This window comes from Accipiter gentilis, chromosome 5, assembly GCF_929443795.1.
Source record: "Accipiter gentilis chromosome 5, bAccGen1.1, whole genome shotgun sequence".
NCBI lineage: Eukaryota > Metazoa > Chordata > Aves > Accipitriformes > Accipitridae > Astur > Astur gentilis.
Window position 1 is genome coordinate 29,831,131 of NC_064884.1, and position 21,373 is coordinate 29,852,503.

Consider the following 21,373-nt stretch of genomic DNA (forward strand, 5'->3'; position numbering starts at 1 on the left):
CATGTTTATTATCTTAGTAAGTAATTCTTCCTAGATCAAATTAAGTTATATTAGTATTCAGATTTGACAGAAGTAGCTGCTGCAAGTATTTCAAGCTTCCTCAAAAGTAATGTTTGGCGAGAAACTCTATGGGAGAAAAAACTGGGGCAAGGGCAACAGACAGAGCAGAATAAATGAGGTTCCCACTCTACCTTCAAATTACTGCAAGTTTTACTGAGGGAAAACAAACCTATAATCAATGCTTTTGGCTCAGTCTGACATGAGAAATTCATGAGGCATTTCAAGAGTTCTGTGTTTAGCCTAAATATTAAGTGGGCATCAATAAAAAAAAAATTAGTTATAAACATTGAGACAGTCATAGTGACGTCTAGAGTTCTCACTACACGTGTGATCACAGAATTACAATCCTGGCATTGTCCAGCTGAATACAAGGAAGCACAAATCAATGTACAGTCAATGAACTGTTACATTCACTGTCATACAAAAATGCCACATGTACAGTTTTCAAGAGATCTCACTTCATGTCAAAGTCCTGTGGTACAAGTTACAATTAAGAAAACAAATAACTGATAGTTAATTGACCCACAAACCAGGTGTGTTTCCCCAGCTGCTACAATAAGTAAAGCATTTACTTTCCAAGACAAAAGACCTTTGCATGCTGCTGTTGGAAAAAGCAGATTTTGTACTTCTGTTGACCTGTGGACTTCGAAATGTTTAACTGTTCCTATGTGTGGGACATGCAGCAGTCTGTAGACCATAATAAAGAGCTTGTGTTTAAAATAACTTATGTCCTCAAATATCTAACCTGAAACTAAATACTTGCTGCTTAATGAACTGACAGACCAGGCAAAAACCTATGAATGGTGTGGGAGAAAAATATTCTTTCAGCAAAACCAAAGTCAGCCTCTTCTCCAACTGACTGGGGACACTTGCTTCATCTTTTTTAATCAAACAAACAACTCTTACTCAAATTCTGAAAAAGAGACATATATCCATTCACTCTGGCTGATGATGCATGAACCACTCAATTGTAGTAGACATTTAAAAAAAAATAAATAGCAAGCTTTGGTTCCTTAAAAAGGTTAGCATACCAACACAAGTAACTTGAAAATGAAGTAAATTTGCTAAGAGTGCACTTACACAGAACTGAGGTACAGAGGTTGAGGTAGTCACAGATTTATATGATTGCAGATGGGATAGAATAAAAATGCTCTATTTCTGAAAGTGTTGGAATACTAAATTTTCCAGCAGTGACAGTATCTGAACAGTCACACATATCATCAATATCCAACAAGTGTTCCCTAATGAAAACACAATTATTTTAATCAGTACTTTTATAAGGGTTCACAAAGACAATACAGCACAACTGAAGAGTGCAAGCAGTTATGTCAACAAAACTTGCCACGCCCACTGTGCCTGAAAAACCATGAGACATACCTGATTACCGCTTTTTGCGGCAGAGTTGGTCTGAGCTGTATTTGAAGAAAGGGAATCAAAAAAGGCTTGGTCAGCTAATGAGTTACCGCAGCTAATTCCATCTTTTGCACCTTCAGTAATAATCTGAAATAGAAAAAGTTGCAAAAGATTTTTCATGCTTCCATTAATCAAATTATGCTGTTTATCATATATAATCATCCTAACATCCGTGTCACTAGACTAAGATGGTTGCATACACCCTTTTTGAATACAAATTCAATAGAACCTTTTACAAGAAAATGATGTGATAATCTGGAAGGTTTACTTCTACAACAAAGGGAATTGGTTTGTATTATAACAATGTAACATGCAAGACTGTTGTAGCAGTGGACACCTATCTATAAATTCATTAGGCCTTAACAGAGTTGTTAACATTAGTGCTTGGAAACTGGGAACTCAATACTCAGAGGATCAGTTTGGGACAGCAAGACTGGAGAGTCAAAAGCTACTAGACCATTAGCTAGCCAACTGAAAACAAAAACAAGGCCATGTGAGCCAGCATCTTCCTCACACACCACACCCCCCGCCCTTAATTTATTTATTTATTTTTAAAATAAAGAAAGCACTGGTGAAGGAAGGGAGGCACATGCCTTAAGAGGAGGCTGCAGGAATTACAACCAGAGTCTTCACCTAACCAGCAACCTGCAGACGTACAGACACAGGGCCTTCCAAAAATGAATTGGATTCCAGTCTTTGCATTGGGACCCCCATTCTGTTCCCACCCCCATATCACCAGTCTTTAAACAAAGAGCAGATCAACACACACTGAAGAGACAGCAAAGGCCCTCTGGAAGAAGATAAACTGAGTAGTCCCTGGATTTGGGATTCCATATCCTCAATCCCAGAAATGGGGTTCCATTCCAGAGATTTATAAGCGTGCAGCAAATGAGCCACAGCAACACAAGCGTAAGCTTGCATTACTCATTTCACTTCCATATCTGTATCTTCAGACAGGAAAACAAAACAATTATTGGATCATGAGACCCCCAAAACAAGACAACAACTAAAAACAGATCGTGTTCTGCAGATCACCACTATTTACTACAGACAACTTCCTGCTGCATTTCTTGGGAAACCACTAAGAAGCACAGTAGCTTTGAATGGCATGTTTGCACTGGTCTCCAAAGCCAGCTACAGTTGCTACAGTAAGATTATATATTCCAAGCTTTAACATTGGAAGTTTTATGTTTGAGCATTACAGTCTGATCAGCGAACCAGAGGATGGCCTTTTCAGTAGTTCTGCTTTCTAAGTGCAGAGCAGTGGAGTCACTTACTTCAACGTAATCTGTTGGAACAAGTCCTCTCTCGCCTTGGCTGTTTTTTCCTTCTAACCAGCCTCCACCAACATCCTAAAAGTAATAATACAGAAAGAGTTTTGTTAGATGGATCCCACAGCATGCTTTAAACAGCTCAGGAGGATGCACTGTCTTGCTGTCACATGCAATGTTCGAAATACAGTTATGACTGTATGACCATGAACAAGTTCGCATAAATCTGCTGAAGTAGCAGATACTCATTTAAACAGAACACAGACTGTGCTTGTTTCACACAACTGTTGTGGACTTTAGATTTAACTAGCATGAGGGGAAAAAAGGTTGACTTTCAGCACTTTTGATCATTTATGAAACCACAGTCAATTGTTTGGACACAGACTGCATCACAACACAGCTATTAGAATGCCAATTCCAAAGCATTAATTTTAATCAGATTATAAAGAAACAAGGCTCAAGAAATTAAGCTAATGGTAATATCTGTAAAATCTCTGCAGAATCTGTAAAATCTTTGGAGGTGCAGAGGTGTGTGATGAGTGGGAGCTATAACCCACAAAAATATTAAGGATAATCTCAAGATTGAGAGGCACATACCATGCAAGATCTGGAGATACTTTATAGTTTACATTTAATTTCAGAGGCATGTCTCATGCTATTAGTTTGGAAAGAACTAACACAGTTCAGCTCTGATCTCAGTGGGGCATCCTGTTTTTTTTTTTTAAACACGTATTCTACATACACTAAGAAACCTTTGCAGACCATTGCAGTTAAGCAAAGTCAATTCCAGGACAACATTATCTAGAATAAGCCAGTTCTGTTTTAAATCAAGCTGTTCCTTGAACACATAGTTACGTGTCAAGCTAACTCGCAGCTGAAAATTGGAACCACATATGCTAGACAGCAAGTACTGAATTTCAGGTTTTCTTAATTTGCTTTTTAATGGATGTCTTTGTTTATTCACAATTTTGTTCTCTCACTTGGAAATTTTATGTAATCCTGCACATAGTAAGGAGAAGTCTGCTTATGTATTCAAGATTTTAAACAGTAAATAAATAACAAACTTTCATTTGCTTTTTCTGATATACCTAAAAGCTTACAATCAAGAACACAGAAACAACTAGACATTTCTGATTATAAATTCAACTAGCTTGGTTAAACTGCAAGAGCAATGACATCTCAAGCCAGATGTCACATTTGCACTGCTGCACTCAAGAGCAATCATCAGTGGACTTCCGTGACTTCTGCTATTGCTGTCTAAACTTAATGTATCAAAAAAGATCAAGAGCCTTTGTGGCAATCTATCCCACAGTTTAATCATGGATAGTATAAAATAAAGTTTTACTTGGTTTTATGTATATTGCCTTAACACAGAGATGTCTTGTTCAGCAAGAACTAGCTTAAAAGTGGTAAAATATTTATTTAGTCCTACTTTTGTGAAACAGCATTAAACTCCTGAACTCATTTAAAATGTTACCTCTGCCACAGCACAGCATACTATCCAGGATGGTGCTGGTTCTATTAAATAGCTGCTTCAAATATTTAAGGTTGGTGGAACTAAAAATTACCAGGATTATACATAACTAGGCTCTTCAAAGAATTAGTTTATTCTGCAGAACCCATGTTTCCTATACAACCAGCTAAATAAAACCTGGCAGCAAGATCAGGTGTTTTTTGTTTATATGTGTTTTAAAAGGAAAGTCTAGTCACTGAGCCTATCACCTATATCACTACACAAAAATCAAAAGCAGAATCAACTAACACCTTGTTACCAAGGGTAATAATTATACAGGACAATAAAAGTGCACTCAAATTCAAATTGTACATACTAATCAAATCTTAGTCCTCACAAATACTATTAATTTAAGAACTTCCTGATAGTAATACCATAGTATTTTCACCACTCCTTTCCTGTACCTTGTCCAAATTGCTTAATTACGAAAGGACACACAAATTTAGTAACAGATTTTGTTGCAAGTTCTTTGAACAGACTTGGAATGCTGAAGTCGTTGATTAAGAAACTCAAAAAACGAGAACGGAACCAGCAGGTCAGATTTAAATGCAAGTGGCAAGCACCTGAAAGACTACATACACACAAAATGTGGAACATCAGGCACACAAAAAGACAACACGTTCAGATGTAAAGAATATCACCATCATTAGCTCCTTCCTTTGCCTTGGCACTCAGCTCTAGAGGGGAACAAAGCTGAGCAAATTCCTAAGTGTTTAGGCACAATCCGAGAGGCCCCTGTCCTCCAAAACTGCTCATTGCATTTGTTTCCACAAAACTATTAGAATTTTTTTTTTATTTAGTTTATTTGCTAATTCTTCAGGGGAGGGTAGCCAGGGCTTTTGGATGTCACCTAGCATCCTTTTTCTTCCATCTGCTAGAAGTAGGTCAGGAAAATGCACTGAAGCCTTGATTCCATCTCAGTTTTCTTACCGGGTTCGTAATTACGATGATCTCCCCTTCACTGACCGTCAGCTCGTTGTTTCCAGGCTCAGCAGCAAAATCATACATAACACGAGCCTGAATGTGAAAAAAAATACAGTGAGCCTTCCAGCTTATTTAGAAGATACAATGAAGGAAGTATCAGCACAACTTATTCCTAAGTAGCAGAAATAGTAAGTGGGTTAAGGCTGGATGTACAAAGAGCAACTCAGCGTGTAGGAAGCTAACACTTCCTAAATTTGAACTCCAAACTGAACACTAACACAAAGTTTACAAGATTAAAATCTCCTGTGGAGCTTGTTAGAGATGATCATTATTTTCCAGGAGGATTCACAGTTTAAGACTGGCTGTTCTCTGCCATGTCCAGAACTATCTGTACAACTTTTTCCAGGAGAAGAAGGAAAGGCTTCTAACTTTAGCAAACAACCCAATTAATTTTTATTTTATTTTTTTTTTTCTACAAGACATATTCCAACTCCAGTTTGGGTAAAGGGAACTGTTTCACAGAGCAAGCAATTCAGAAAAAGAAAAACAAGTAACTGCAGATGTAAGTAACCACTGCTGTACATAAAAAGTAATATGTAAAATTATATTTTGAGACTATTTGTATACAGGAGGAACTATGCAAATGCACAGACAAAGAGTGAGAGTAGGCCTGTTATGAATTGGCACGAAGGGGGAAGGAAAAACAAAGCCAACCTAATTTTTAAGTGTTCAGACACACAAAGGCTTTGCTGTGTACAGACTCTGCTAATACACTACATAAAGAAATGTTATGTTTGAAACACTGACAAAGTTGTCTAACATTTAAAGAACAGTTCTGCTTCTTTATACAAAGAATTGTGACATGGCCTAAGAATATATTCCCAAACATCTTTTCATTGTCTTCTATTAAATTCCTTTCTGATCTAAAAGTAGAGAAAGCTCTCAGGAATTACAAAGGGACTATGTTTATTTTCTCACAAACTGCTGAAATGGATGCAGACAGAAACCACATATATTTTCCCCTTGACTCTTAAAGGAATATATAAGTGTAAAGCTAAAACTTTGATTCTGAAGTGGCATATTAGATAAACTTTAAAACCTGACCACAATAAACCCTTCATCTAAGCTTCACTCCCTCCAGAAGAAAATTCATCAACTAGTAGAACTTAGATAAAAGCCTTATTATTTACACCTCAAGACTTTATATTAGCCAGGTGGCCCAGATGTAATTAATACATTAATTTATCTGATTGATGCCAATACTGAAGCATCAAAGAACAGCAAAAGGGAAAGCTAGACTACATGTCAGGAAAGGCAAAAAGAAAGATTACAGATTTTAACAGACAGTGCTGACAGAACAAAACAATCAATACTCAATACAGATGACATCATCACCCTCGTTTCTCCAGCTCAAAGAGGACTGAGAGCAGCAGAAAATTTATTTCAGCAAACACACCAACTTCCCTAGCTCATCTTGAAAGAGGCAAGGCTATGGTCTCATCTTAACCAGTAAGACATATGCTTTAGTTACCTCAGCTCATACAGAAGTGGGCTTTGTTCCTGCAGATTAAAAAAACTAAATCCAAGAAAAACAATTTTATAATGGTGTTACTAATAGTGTCCTTCTTGTACTTGGAGGTCAGGGGGAATTAAAAAAAAAACAAAAAAAAACCCACACACATATAATTGTTTCGGTCATAAAGATGACAGAAAAATCATGATTTCTGTTGAAAGCAAGTTATATGATAGGAAAAAAAAAATACCAGAAGACAGACATTCACCATCAAGCCTTGCCTGTCTTGAAATTGCAGGTTATGATCCCCACCTAGACATCCCTTCTTCTGACATAAAACCAGAAAAAACACAACTTTCCTCCCCCATTTTAATTTAGTAAGTATCACGTGGAAATACTTCTGGCTGGTTAAGAGATACTTCAGTGTAAATAAAAACAGAGCCAAGAAAAAACACATATGTTGTCATTCAGCTGACAAAGTGTCCTGATTTCAGCTGGGACAGAGTTAATTTTCTTCCTAGTAGCAAGTATAGTGTTATGTCTTGGGTTCAGTATGAGAAGAATGCTGATAACACACTGATGTTTTCAGTTGTTGCTAAGTAATGTTTAGTCTGAAGTCAAGGATTTTTCAGCTTCTCATGCCCAGCCAGCAAGAAAGCTGGAGGGGCACAAGAAGTTGGTACAGGACACAGCCAGGGCACCTGACCCAAAGTGGCAAACAGCGTATTCCATACCATGGGATGTCACATCTAGTATAGGAACTGGGGGGACTGGGGACGGGGGGCAGGGGGATTGCCACTAGGGGATTAACTGGGTGTCAGTCAACAGGTGGTAAGCAATTGCACTGTGCATCATTTGTATATTCCAATCCTTTTATTATTATTATTATTATTATAATTTTGTTATTGTTATTATATCATTATTAGTTTCTTCCTTTCCATTCTATTAAACTGTTCTTATCTCAACCCACGAGTTTTACCTTTTTCCTTCCAATTGTCTCCCCCATCCTGCTGGGTGGGGGGGAAGTGAGTGAGTGGCTGCTTGGTGCTTAGTTGCTGGCTGGGGTTAAACAACACCACAAAGCTCATCCTGAACCATGTGCACAACAAATCAAACACTTTGTCTTCTCCACTAGAGAAGCAGCACATTGCAGAAGAGTCCCAAGCACCCTGAATGCTTCCTTGCATGAAAGCTTTTCCCTTAGAACTGAGGCTTTCAGCACTTGCAGATTATGCCATGCAAAACCAAGATGAAGATGAGAAAATTGTTTTCAGTAATAACACTGAGTGCTTTCCTTCCAGCAGAAAATCAGGCCTCCATGCAAATATAAGAATATGCTGCCTTACTTTCCTTAAAAAGTAAACTGAAGAGAAGCAGCATACCTTTTGAAATACAAGAACATTTTAAGTAGGGGTGTAAAAAGCACCACCCTCCAGGCCTTTCCCCTCAACAGTAGTAGGTGGTGTTGAACATGTCCTTTTTACAGCAGGTTACCAATACTTATCCAGTTCCTGCAAGTCAATTTAACAATGCTCAGATGGTAGGCATCTGAACCATGGGGAAAGTAGCTTTCTTAACCAAGGAGCCTTCTTAGCCTTCTTCAAGTAGTAGACTGTAGTATTAAGTCCTTGCTTTTACTCACAGGAATGATGAGAGCTCACCAGGACATGGGCAGATTTTACCAGCCTTCATTTTTGCCTTAGTGCAGTTTAAGAGATTGAAAAGAAAAAAGATTTTTCAATGCTGCAGGAATGGATTATTACAGAGCATTAAGCATTTGAGGTACATCTGTAACCTGATCCATATATTGATGTCTCAAATACATTCCCCAGGTTTTTTTGCTGGTACTCTCCATTTCACTTGCATTTCTGGGTTCATTTGCCTAGTTTGGGAATTAAGTCCCTAAGAACTCCTGGCAAGTAAGCTTTAACACTACCCTCCTACTGTTGAGATTTAATGGGAAAAATAGTATAAACTCAACCAATTCCAAAGTAAGTGAAACTAAGTGACTAAATGTTTTCCTTCAATTTAATAAGTGTATTTTTAACAATGGAAGACTCTGCCTCTAGCCTTTCCTTGGGCAGAGGCATCAGCCCCAACCCTGTTTAAATTTTTGACAATCAGTTCCAAAATACTATAAAAAGGCAAATGGTTTAGTTTTGCAATAAATTTTTTCTACTTACTGGCCACAAATATTACAACCAAGTAGCAGTTGTGGCTTAGATTTAGATCTTTGCCACTCATGTAAAATAGTACGTGGGCATGGAAAAAAGAAAGCACTTCACCAGAAGAGGATTTTAGCTCCTGGGCACTGCAATATATGCATCGAATATTAGGTCTAAGGTTATGGACATTTTGAATATTTATAAAATTGGAATCTCTGACAAATTCCAAAGATCACAGAATGAACACCACAAAGGCAACTTCTTCAAAGCACATGTTTTAAAAAAACAAGACTTGTTACAATAACTGTTGCGCTTCATATTTACTTCTGATCATATGTAAAAGGATCAAACAATCCAAGAACTTCAGGAACTTCAGAGATTCAAACATTTCATTAGTGGAATAATGGCCATTGCTTCATTTACAGAATACTGCAAATCTGCCTACCAAATAAGAATTGCTAATCAATCTATTAGCTATAAGAAAATTAGTTTCTTTTACTGACTGCACTTATTCCCCCCCCCCCATCTCCCACATCCACCCCCCCCTAAGATACAACTGGTTCTGGATTCTGAAGTTGCTTTGTCAGATCCTTTGAGAAAAAGGACTGCTAACCCAAAAGTTTAAACAGATTTCATTGACCAGAAAGCAGACCTGGTCATTGCAGTGTATACCTACTGCCTCCCTTTGCTCAGGTGGCAGCGGAGCTTCCCGCACCTCCACTGGGAGTTTGTAACACAGTTCGTCTCATGGTCCCTCACATGAGAAAAGGCCGGCACTGATTAAGCAGAACCCTGGCACAACCACATGCCAAGGAGGAAAGGGCTCTCTGATCCCCAGCATCTCTGCAGCTCTGGCATATATGGCAGTTCCTCTGGAATGAGAGGGAGAAGGCAGGTTTTTTTGCGAGTTGAGAACAGAGGGAAACCAGTAAGAATTTGTCCTTATAAAAGGCAAATGAACTTTTCAGGAGTATAGCTATAGACAATTAGATTCTAATAAGGAGAAGAAAATCGGAAAACAGTAATTCTCAGTGTTACATCAGCATTTTTTGGAGCTGGTTCTGTCTGCTGTAGTTACGCACCTGGACTGCAGTTTCCCCATTTACAGATTTACTGACTTATTACAGTGTGAAGCCTCTCAACTTCTAGAAATTCTAGGCACTGCAATCAATCGTTATTACTATCTTTTTAGAATGATAATGGTAATGGTGCCTAAGTATATTAAAACACATGAGATTCTTCACATTGAAAAGCAGCACTTAGATTAGTGAAAGTATTACTCCTCTGCAGACCTAGAGCACCCTTAGCTTTTCTCCATTACTTATACTTCTGTCTGAGTTGAGTACCTACCCCCTCTTCTCAAAATATTAAAAACCAAGAGAAAAAATAACCAAGATCATTTGCCAACTTATTTCTGCAAGCAGACGTAAGACTATGCAACTGTAACTGTCAGCATGTCAAGACTCTTAGCATAAATTAAGTGGGAAGGAAGTTGGCTAGCAAAAGTCATTAAAATAAAATTCCAATGAAGGACTGCACTACCACTACACTAAATTACTAGAAGAGTATCCAAGATCCCTGCAGACATCCTGATGGACTTGCTCTTCTGTATTTCCCCCAGAATCTTGAAAGAGGTGATAAAGCAAGAGAAGCACCTATTTCTCAGAAGAAGAATCCTTCTGCCTTTTCCAAGATGCTTCACTCAAGAGATGCCAGGCTTAGGTGGAAAAAGAAACTTACCCCCAAGTCCGACAATCCTGATGTGCACAGGCACTCACTTGCCCACATTACAGTTCACCTGCAGCAGGCTAGCTCTTCCACAGAGAAGGAGGACAACGAAAACCACTGTGCATTCCTCACTAGCCATGAGCACACAGACTAACAGCTAATGTGCCTCAGTTGTGCTCACAGGAGCTTTCATAATAGCTTCTGTGTCTAAATATCTTTCATAAGAATGATTAACGACCCACATAGAGTGATTACTGGGTTTTGTTCAAGTTCACACTTCTGAAGCAAAGTGTTTTTGTAGTGCTGGACTTCCTGATGCAGAACTTATGTGTTACAATGAAAGTATGCTTTATAGCATGAAAATTGTAGAAGCCACTCAAAAATTGGACGCACCCTTGAAAATGCTTTCCCTACAGACAGGACTTCATTGAATTAGAAAGACCGCTTGTGTTATGCCACAGATTCATCTGTTTCAGCCATGTGTTAAAGTTCAGCTTCTCTTGGACAGCTAGCAGTGGCAGATAGTACAAAGGAAACATCCATAAAAGGTTCATAGCATGAAATCCCCATAATAAATGCACGCCTGCCTTTTAGTAGCTAGCACTTCAGCAGTTCAGTGCTTCAGCCATCTAGCAGTGCTTTTTTCAAGGGACAGGGATTCACAGATCTAATTTGCTTGGTGCCATTGTCTCAGAAAGGCAACTGCTGTATGTATCACAGCAGCAAGGATGGCAACACCTTTCAGGTTCATGCTTTGCCTCCAATTTCCTATCCTATTGTTGATGGCAGCAGTTCCCAGATTCACAGAAAGAGGATCAAATTCCACATTTCTGTTTTGGAAAATAAATGGGGCAGATAAATCTTTTTCAAAGAAACTTGCATCCCATTAGAGACACAGGAACCATAGGGGGTTTTTTTGAGCTAGGACTCTTCTTCACAAGTCAAGTCCTTAAATTTTAAATAGCCTTGACAGCAAGCAGATTTGAACTTTTCTTCTAGGACAGCAGCTTAAGCTTTTAGCTGGAATGAACAACAAAGGGCTTTTGGTCACCTCAAATACCTCCAGTAACATTTCTATTATGAATAAGTTTCAGAAAGATTTGCTACAAAAACTGCATCAGTTAGTACAAATATTCTTTAATATGTCTAGTAAGCATAAGCCTTTGAAACCAGCTGCTTGTGAAACAATGATAAGCAATATGTTGATCACACCTGGGAGCACAAAACAGTAAAATGCATTTCTGTCTTCCTAGACTTTGTTTTATTCATTCTCTACTACAAGTTTTTAGTATGTGGGTTTGGTTGGGGTTTTTTTGTTGTTTGGTTACATTTTTGGGGGGAGGTTTTTTGGTTGGGGTTTTTTTGGGGGGTGGGGAGTGGGGGGGTCAGAATTGCTTTTCCCACCAGTATTGTTTTTAGAAATAAAATATTCGTTCTGAAGTGCAGTTCTAAGAGAACAAAATAGAAAAAGCATACCTAAAATACAGGTTGGGATCCCAGGATTAGAGAAATTGAGGAAGCAGAAAGAAAAGAATAAAGACAAAAAACTAGCTGCAAATAAATCAGTTCAGAAATTGGCAGTATCTTTTGATTACATCCAAAAGAATGGGTCAAAATGAAGCATTTAATCTAAAAAAGTGGCAATACTCTGCAAACAAAAGGCAATTACCCTGAGATTATTATTGCGTTTTCTGTTCTGTACTGTTTGATCTTTCACAGAAATTTGCCCTGTGATTACTGTCTAATATTGTTTTTGAGGTAGCTTACTGCTTAGAACAACTGCAAGACATCTGACTTCGTTATCAGCTGAAGAGTCAGCATTAAAGCCCTAGCTGTCTTTATTGCATCAGTGAAGCTACAGAAACCACGTAGGGTAGGCAAGGCTCTAAATGACAGTTTAACCCTTGTTTCATTTCACCATTCACAGACTACTTAAGTCGCCATGTTTTAATCAATACATCTTTGAAAAAAATCTCAAAACATACGCTAAATCCCACTGTGGATATTACCAAGGGTGCTGTGATAAGTTTAAAACAACTGGTGTCCAAAAAGCTCAGAAAAGCAGTAAGAAAACTGTTTCAGAAACACAGGCAGGAGCCCCCCACCTCAGAGCACTGAGGACACTACCTTTCTTTCAACAGTGGCCATCATTTAGATAAATTTAACCTTTCCCTCACCCTTTATGCTGAAACCCAAGCTCATCCAAAAGCCAGTAAGTACTCCAAGACTGAAAAGATTTTCACTGCAACAGGTGTAACATCGGGGGCTACGATTTGACAAAAAATTCCACTTCATTTTAGTCCCTCTGTCACAACTGTATCAGACTGCTAGGCAAAGTGTACATTTGGATAGTGTATGCAGAAATACCAAGCGGCTCTTCAAGCGCCTATGCCTCTCAGCCTGGAAAGGCAGGTGCCTTCTGTCCTGCCTACATTAAAGAAATCTCTGCACATGTTCCTCTCATGGGCATTCCTAAGAGACAAGAAGCAAACAAAAAACTGAAGACGGGAAACGTAAGAGGACACTAAGGACACTGTCTTCTCAGACTCCTACAGAAGCTTTACCTTAGGAATTTGAGAGATTATACATTATTCTAGAAACTGCCAGTTACAGTGATAAAGATTTATTACAAAGAAGATCCCAATGCTTATCTTTTTAACTAATACAGAGCAAATGGAAAAAATGTATATTGCTTGTATACTGCTATGCATCACTCTTGTGTATGTGCTCAACAACATCTGCCTACATAAAAACTTACTAGCCTGAAGAAACTGAACCATCCCTTCAAATTAATTTTATACTATGATTTTATTAAACAGTAAGTAAAAATTAAAATTCACTTGTTTAATAAAAAAAATCCTTTTAGAATTACATTTATTTTCTAACGCAATTGTTTTTTTGCTTTCAGCATCATCAGAATTAAAACAAACTCATCCAAAAAGTGAAACTAAATTCAGTCAAGAACTCTACTTCTGGACTAAGAGAGGTCACAGTAGTCAGGTATCATTACTCCAAGTTCCCTCACCAGCTGTAACTTCTAGATCCTCACATTACTCTACAATTTCACATTAAAAACATGTCTCTGAACCTGCTGGCTCACTTTCTTCTGAGCAATTTTTCAACTCTAAAATAAGTTCAGTAGTCTGCTGCTAGTCATTTGAAGTCAACACCACTGACTGTAAGTACATTAGAAGCAAATTAAATACAGATAAAAAGGTAAGAAACGAGGACTTGCATCATTTCTCCCTGCTAATAAAACATGCTTCCAGACAGAGGAGACACAGAACAGGGAGTTCCTCTTCAGCCTCAGAAGCTGCATGCGCCTATAATACTTCAGGCAGGTATTTAATTAAGTATTCACACTGGATTAAAAGGCCTACCTCATATTGCAAGAAAATGGTTAACAAAGCATGAAGAGTTTCCAAAAAGCACAAAACAAAGTTTGAAGTGTTCATAGGGTAAAGGGACAGTATGAAATACTCTATTCCTACCAACACGTGGGCTTAAACCACTGGCACTTACAGAATTACAATAAAGGTATAATAAGCTTACCTTGAAACCATTTTTGTGTGATTTTGTTTAAGAAAAGTGACTAGGCAAGTTTTCAAGTGTTAAAGAGACTTGGAAATGTTTTCTCTAGTAATAAACACAATGACTTACTAGCCTATTCAGCAACTCAGGCTTTCCTCAGTGAGGACAGATTAGCTCTTCAGATCTACCACACAGGACTTCACTGTCCTGCTGAAAATTGGCTTTTGGTCAGGCAAGAAGACCTGAACTCTGTTCAGGCTAGCCCAGCTCATTTTTGGTTACATACCTTTTTTGATTTACAGAACTTGAGCTTCTTTATAGCTGCCTACCTATAAGCAAACAGCAGCACGCCACAAAACCCACTGAAACGCACTCCTGGCCAGCATTACAGGCAGCACACACACTAGACAACTTGCATTCCAGTGAATTCCTACGCATCGGGAGGCCCCTTGTTCAGCTCAAGCATCTAAGACTAAAAGTTAGTGATGAACTATGAGGACTAAAATGGTTGGAAGGCCAAGATCTCTTAAAAGTGTTAGAACGTAACAGATCTTGAAATCTTAAGGTCTTAAAACAAATTATAGCTTCTTTCCATGCAGGTACAAATCAGGTGGGTAGATAACTACTGCCACAGAGCACGAGAAAAGCAAAGGGAAACTGCGATATTTTCCAGGTTTACAACAGTGCTTAAGAATTTTAAAGTCTGTGGATTATCTATAAGCAGCTCAGTAGTTTTAAAAAGCAGCATTCAAATTCTAATACTTTGAAAAGAACCATCATGCACTATTAAAAGAGGTGCTTGGTTACCTTTTGTGGTGTTCGTACAGACTTATTTATGGGGCACTGTCGAACCAAATAACAGAATCCCCATGCACCCAAGCAATACAGAAGCAAGGGAAACTCAGCTGCAGAAATACATGCTAGACGCCCACATGATTTAGAGATGTTTCCAAATACTGACTCAGATACTCCTGTGAATCACATCTGAGCTTTCAGTTGGGTTAAGCTCCTGAAATTTTTTTCTTGTTTAAAACATTACTTACAAACCAGTTATCAGTTATTAACAATGTACGGCAAAACTTTTAACCATGAGCGAGGAGCTCCAGTGATATATGGGAACACCTTTTTCAGAATCAATTGACTGCACTGCTCCAAGTGCTCAGAGTTCCCCATATTTTCCTTTCTGAATACCAATCTATTCCAGGTCCCCAAATAGACTGGGGACTAAACAATTTCTAATTTGAGAAGATTAATTCCAGTTAGACCAGGACATACAACTGCAGCAAGTACAGCATGAGTTTGCATTTACAGATGTTAGGCAGGATGCATTTATCTCAAGCATGATTAAAAACTCTGCCTAGATTAATCATTACTGTGTCTCTGAAATCAAACTGCAACGCTTGCAACTGTTTGCTGAACCAATATTTAACTGTGTGTTTCAGAAGTCTGCTGTGCCAAGTCCTCTGATGTTTGCCTGAAACTTTAGGGCAATCACTACTGTACCCTCGGAGTCCTGTCCCCAAAGAACAAAGCCAGTAAGGGGTAAAGGTTTCAGAAAAAGCCTGCAGCATTCACCAGAAAAATTGCCACATTGTGACCTACTCATTAAGACAGCTTGTAGTCACACAATAGTACTGCCTCTATGAGAGCAGAGATTAGAAAAAGCACTAATTATCCGAATAATTGGAGAGGCACAAAGTTTCAGCTAAGGTTCTCTAATGATCTTCAAGCCTTTTCAGGCTCACCACACTATTACAGGTTGTGCATTTCAACGTACCAGCTGTACAGGCCAGTCTAGAAGCAAATGCAGAACTAGAGAAGCAAATGCAGAACTAGCGAAGCAAACTACCTGCATGTTAAAATTATGCTACTTGAAATAAAACTTGACCTGTAAAATATAGAATGGAGTAGTTGTACCACATTGAAGTCCCAAACACTGGTAATATTAATAGGAAAACAAGTGCTCAATAGCATGCTAACTGAAGACAGCTGGGAAGGAATCTAAAATGCAGCGGAACAGATCCTCAACACTGAATTCTGCTAAATTCTGTTACTTGAGTAACCAACATTAAATGTTTTGGGATCTCTTAATCCTTTTTAGAAACACCACTTTATGAAAGCCCAATAACCGAACCATTTCTATGTTTTATTTTATGAAGACAAGCGAGGAAACTATTATACCAACATAAATGTATTACTATTATATCATATGAAGCTTCTTTACTCTAGAGGTGGGCAAAGTTTTATGGAATCTAATGTACCCAAACCTACTGCTATTTTAGGCTTTTCTGTTGACAGCATAGAAAAGTACAAGACCCTGTAAAGTTACAAACTGGGCACATTAAACAGCAGCTCAAATAAGCACAGCTCAGTCATTAAACCTGGTCAGAGAACACCCAGCACTTGAACTGGACATTATTCACCTGCAGTTTAACGCAGTGTGCACACTAGCAGTAATGCCCTATCCCACTTTAAGTTTAAAAAAAAAAAGTTCTGCCTGGACAGAAGCATTTTTGAGAGAGAAGAGCGAGAGAGAGAGAGAGAGAGAGAGAATGAATGACAGAACCGGATTAAGTCATACAACATTTAAAGTTTCTCCTTTACAAATCTCCATCTTCCATTAACTAGGAAATATTTTAAACTGGACACCACGCAAACTTTTCTTGTACCAGCAACCTTTACAGTGACAGAAAGCATCAAAGAAGTCAGAGAAGAAAGTTTGAACTTCTGCTTCCTTACAAATTACTAGAAAATTTGGCAGCTTGACAGAATGCAACAGAGCTGTTGATATAAAAATTACAATTCAACAACCATATACAAACTTCAAAGAATATGGTCTACTTATTTGCAACAAGGAAGATGCTTAATTGTGTATTCCATAAGCAACCATTTTCAGAAGACAAATACAGGGCTATTAAGGGAGAAAATTACAGTACTGCTGAAAGAACTGTGCTGTAACTAGGTAAGCACTAATTACATTATATTATTGTATGGTATTGCAATATTCAATTACTGAATTAAATCCTAACCCCCCAAAAGAATTAATGCAGTGGAGGATATAAAACATTTAAGCTTAATTCTCAACTCTGATGAAGTTGTAGGACAAGATGAACCACCTCATCAGTCATGGCCTTACTGCTGCACAAAGATGAATTGTATAGGCTCTCCAGGGAATCCCAGGATTTAAATCAGAACTAGCAGGAACAATAGATGTAATAGCCTTATATCAATTGTCTTTCTTTTGGAAACTGCGCATATGATCATGACAAAGAAAGGAAAGTCCTCATACAGAAGAGGGAACCAGTTTAAAGCTATCCTAAGAGAATTTTTATAGTTGTTCTTGAAAATTAGCCATTTTGTTGTATCAGCCAGTAAAACAAAACACTTTGCTTGAATTCAACTAGAATCGAGAGGCCAACTTATTTTTGCTCTGAACATGGAGAGCTGCAGTCTCAGAAGGCTGGGAAAAGCAAAGCAAGTCCAAAACCTACTGTGTATAAACAGAGATACCATATGAATACACAAAATAAAAGCACAACAGTTCCCTTGCCAAGGAGGAACAGATGGCAACTCAGAGCAGAAGTCAGTAACACAACGATAAGTCATAAGAAAACACTCGTCAACCAGTTGAACCCCAGTCCCACATTTTACAAGAATGGGACTGAATGATTTCACCTGGGCAAGTCCCACTTGCAGAAACCCCAGGTCAGGCATGGCTGCCCGTCCCCAGAAGCAGCTGTTTTGCTTGGATTCCCAAGGGACCTCCCTCAAGCTGCACAGCCTACCTTCCTACCACCTCCTCCTCCTTCCAGCCACCTATTTTGCACATTGGAAACCCCTCCTGTATAGTGGCTTCCTTCCTTCCTTTAAGGGGCAGGGCCCAGGGGAAGAGCTGCTCTAAAACGTAGGAGAAAATTAGAGTTTGTACAGACAAAAAAAAAATTGTTCACACGTACAGAGTCGCTGGTTTGACTTTACCCAGCACACTTACTATGAGTATGCACCCTCTTATTAGCAGCACCCAGGATGGCTCACATGCCCTTCATACCATACCACGTCCTGAACGTCCCTTCGCAACAACACAACAGCTAGATCAGCCGGCATAAAGGCAGTTCCCTACAAGAAGAGTTGTCCCTCGTGCCCTTCTCCTCTTACTGTGGGTCTCACAGAAGACCATCTGTCAAAATTAAATGATTCTGGTCTTAACTGCCTTTTTTTTTTTTTTGTAAGAGAGATTTCTTACCCATATGAAGCTCAAGGAGAAAGACTACTTTGGAAGAAACAATAAGGCTCAGAACTTTAATTAAATTTTCCAGTAAGCAATATGCATATATTTTTTCTTTTCATTAGCACTTAAATTTTGCTTATTGGACCACTACAAGATTGCTTTGGGTTTTTAACTTTATATTACTTGGGAAGCTCCTTTCCAATCATAAATCCCTGAGAAAGCAGGAACACAACAAAAGAAAGTGAAAGCACAAGCTTTGATTTTTGCCCCCTCAGAGAAGTTTAAAGTGAATTTGAATGACCTTGTAATTGTGAAACATGCTTTGAAATATAAGAGGTTTGGCTTTAAATGATGAACACTAAAACAGTTAGTTACTTTAACTAATTCCAGTTATCTAAATGTTGATCTGTCCTACTGCAGTGCTGGTTGAAACAAGTCCCTCCCACTATTTTACAGTCTCTATTACCTGCTTTTGTAACATTTTGCAACACTATTTCCAACACCATCAATGTTGCAATTGCTTGTAAATTTAATACAGGTGGGAACCCATATATTCAAACCAGCAAAGTTCTCCTATCATTTTTCTCTTTTTTAATCTCTGTAAACTCTGAAATTTGCCAGATGTCCTAATCAAATAAGGAGTTTTATAAAAAACAGAAGAATGTGTGGATATTCGATATCCCAGGAGCTGTTTCAAGACCTGAAAATCAGAGAGGTTCTAGAAGACGATGACAATTCAGAGAGGAAAACCTTGAAAAAATGGAATAAAATAAACTTTTTTACAAAGCTACAGTTATAGAATCATAGAATCATTTAGGTTGGAAAAGACATTCAAGATCATCAAGTCCAACCATTAACCATGCCCACTAAACCATGTCCACTAAACCATGTCCAGTTAACTGCAAAGACTTCTTTGCTGAAATAATACCAATATACGGAGAGATTCTACCAGAGTGAAAACCTGAATTGCTGAATCTATAGACCAGATGAAGCTTACGACATCTGATGCCAGACTTCCTTCTCGTTAGGTACTGTAATCATGTTTTTAAATTATGACCTCTGGTAATGAGTCTCTGATGACTCAATGCATAGGTGCTTAAAATAACTTTGAAAAACTGAGTCAGAGGAATCATTATCCAAGCATAGCATCATATAGATTCTCACCAGCTCTCCAGCTTCCCAGCACAGAAATGAGAAGCCCTGCACTAGTAATTGCTGCAATGTAACGTAACCCACTTATCACTGAAATTTTAAAAGATCATCAGGTCAGACAAAGACAAAAGAAGAGAAAACCTATATCTTAATAAGACTGTATCAGTTCTTGTGCTCATCCTAACATCTCACTCCATCAATAGGTCAGGAATCTGTAGTAAATTTCCATTACCAAACATTTTCACCTTCTCTAGTCATCTCATTGACCCTTAAAAAAAAAAAAAAAAAAAGCCAAACCAAAATAATCCAAAAAGTCCCAGGAAATATTTTCACATCCACTTAATTATAGCTTAAAAAACCAAACAACTTTTCGTACGATAAGACCATAAAAGCAAAATTAAAACTTTACCTAATTTGTTTTGTTCCATCACATCCTACACACATAAGTCGACCATGATCTCATTCTTTGTATACAGCTTGCTTTGCTGAATTTAAATAGTGGAACACACTGAATGGATTATGAAGTGATTTGCATAGTAGAATTTCATCCCAACTCACAGATATATTAAGATTCATTAACTGAATGTTCTCTTAAGATTTGATTTCCTAGAAAAGTCTACTTTCAAAGTTAGGACAATTCAGAAGGCAGACTTGCAGAACGCAAAGTTTGGGTATTTTGGAGGGTTTAGCACAGAGGGATGCTTCACTTCCCAGCTGCAAATCAGAACAAAGAATTGTTTCTGCCTGATTCATAATGCAAACATACAAACAGCTTCGTGATGGTACAAAGGAAAATGTGAGACTTCTTTGGGGGAGCCTTACACTACTAAGAGCAATAGAGAATCAAAAAGAAAGATGAAAGGAAGGATACACACTTAAGAAAAATAATCTTTACTTGAAGTCTAATGTGTTGTTATTTTTCCCTACGTGAAGTTTTCATATATAAATCATGATCTTCCCTCACCACAAGAACCATGCTAAATTCAACTATACCTGGTTAGTGACATTCACGAGATAATCCAACATGATTAGATGGACAAAAAAAAGCCTTGAACAACATCTCCGTATTGTAGAAGTATTGCTAAGCTAAGCTATAACTTCTTTTAAGAATAGAATATTCAGTCTAAGCTTTCATCTCAAGGCACTTCTTCCCACAAAAAAAAGGCCCCAGTCCTACAAACAGAACCAGGTAAATGAGTTCTTAAAGTAGACACACCATTGAACAACCAAGAAAATAATGGTGGGATACAGGTGCCCCTAAAGTTACACAGGAAAGTTTGTTGCTATTGACACTAAAAGGGGCCTAACCTGATGAAGCTTATCAATACCTGCCTTGTGAAACACCTAGCTTGTGAAAGTAATGTCACCAACTTCAACAGCATTACTCCTGTAACTCACGAGTTAATCAGCTCTAGTTCCAACCTCAACTTTTAAATTAAAACCCCCACTGCACATTAGCAGCACAGACTCCAGAAGAACTGTCTTGACGACCAGCGTGCATGTAACCTATCAAAGTCTCTTAATATCATCACCTCCTTCTGAAATTAGGATTTCACAAATGGCAAAACATTAGCCTTTTTAAAAAAAGGACTTGCCTACATTTTAAAACAATAAATAACTCTAAAAATACACTGAGGTAGGCAGCATGTTATTTAAAAGCCAGCATATCACTTCCTGACATTTCTAGCTCTCCCTATTCAATGAAATTCAAAAACAAAAGAAAGGGCAGGAGTAAAGCTGGGACTTGGCAAACTCTAATGGGGAAAGAAGAGGAAAGGCCAAAGAAGTCACGAAGGAACAAACAGAAGAATGAGAATCTCATCTGCAGCTTTTGCAAGCAACTATCACAGAAACACATTTACAATATTGCTTTCT

General features: G+C 38.1%; 1 protein-coding gene across 1 annotated transcript in view; it reads right to left on the reverse strand.

Annotated features, from left to right (window-relative positions):
* The window catches only part of SNX9 (sorting nexin 9), a 64,419-nt gene that overhangs the window by 39,298 nt on the left and 3,748 nt on the right, over window positions 1-21,373 (reverse strand). The window contains exons 2-4 of the mRNA XM_049800082.1: window positions 5,188-5,274; window positions 2,751-2,825; window positions 1,438-1,560 (exon numbers count right to left, since the gene is read on the reverse strand). Coding sequence (XP_049656039.1) covers window positions 1,438-1,560; window positions 2,751-2,825; window positions 5,188-5,274 — 285 coding nt within the window. The remainder of the gene's footprint in view (window positions 1-1,437; window positions 1,561-2,750; window positions 2,826-5,187; window positions 5,275-21,373) is intronic.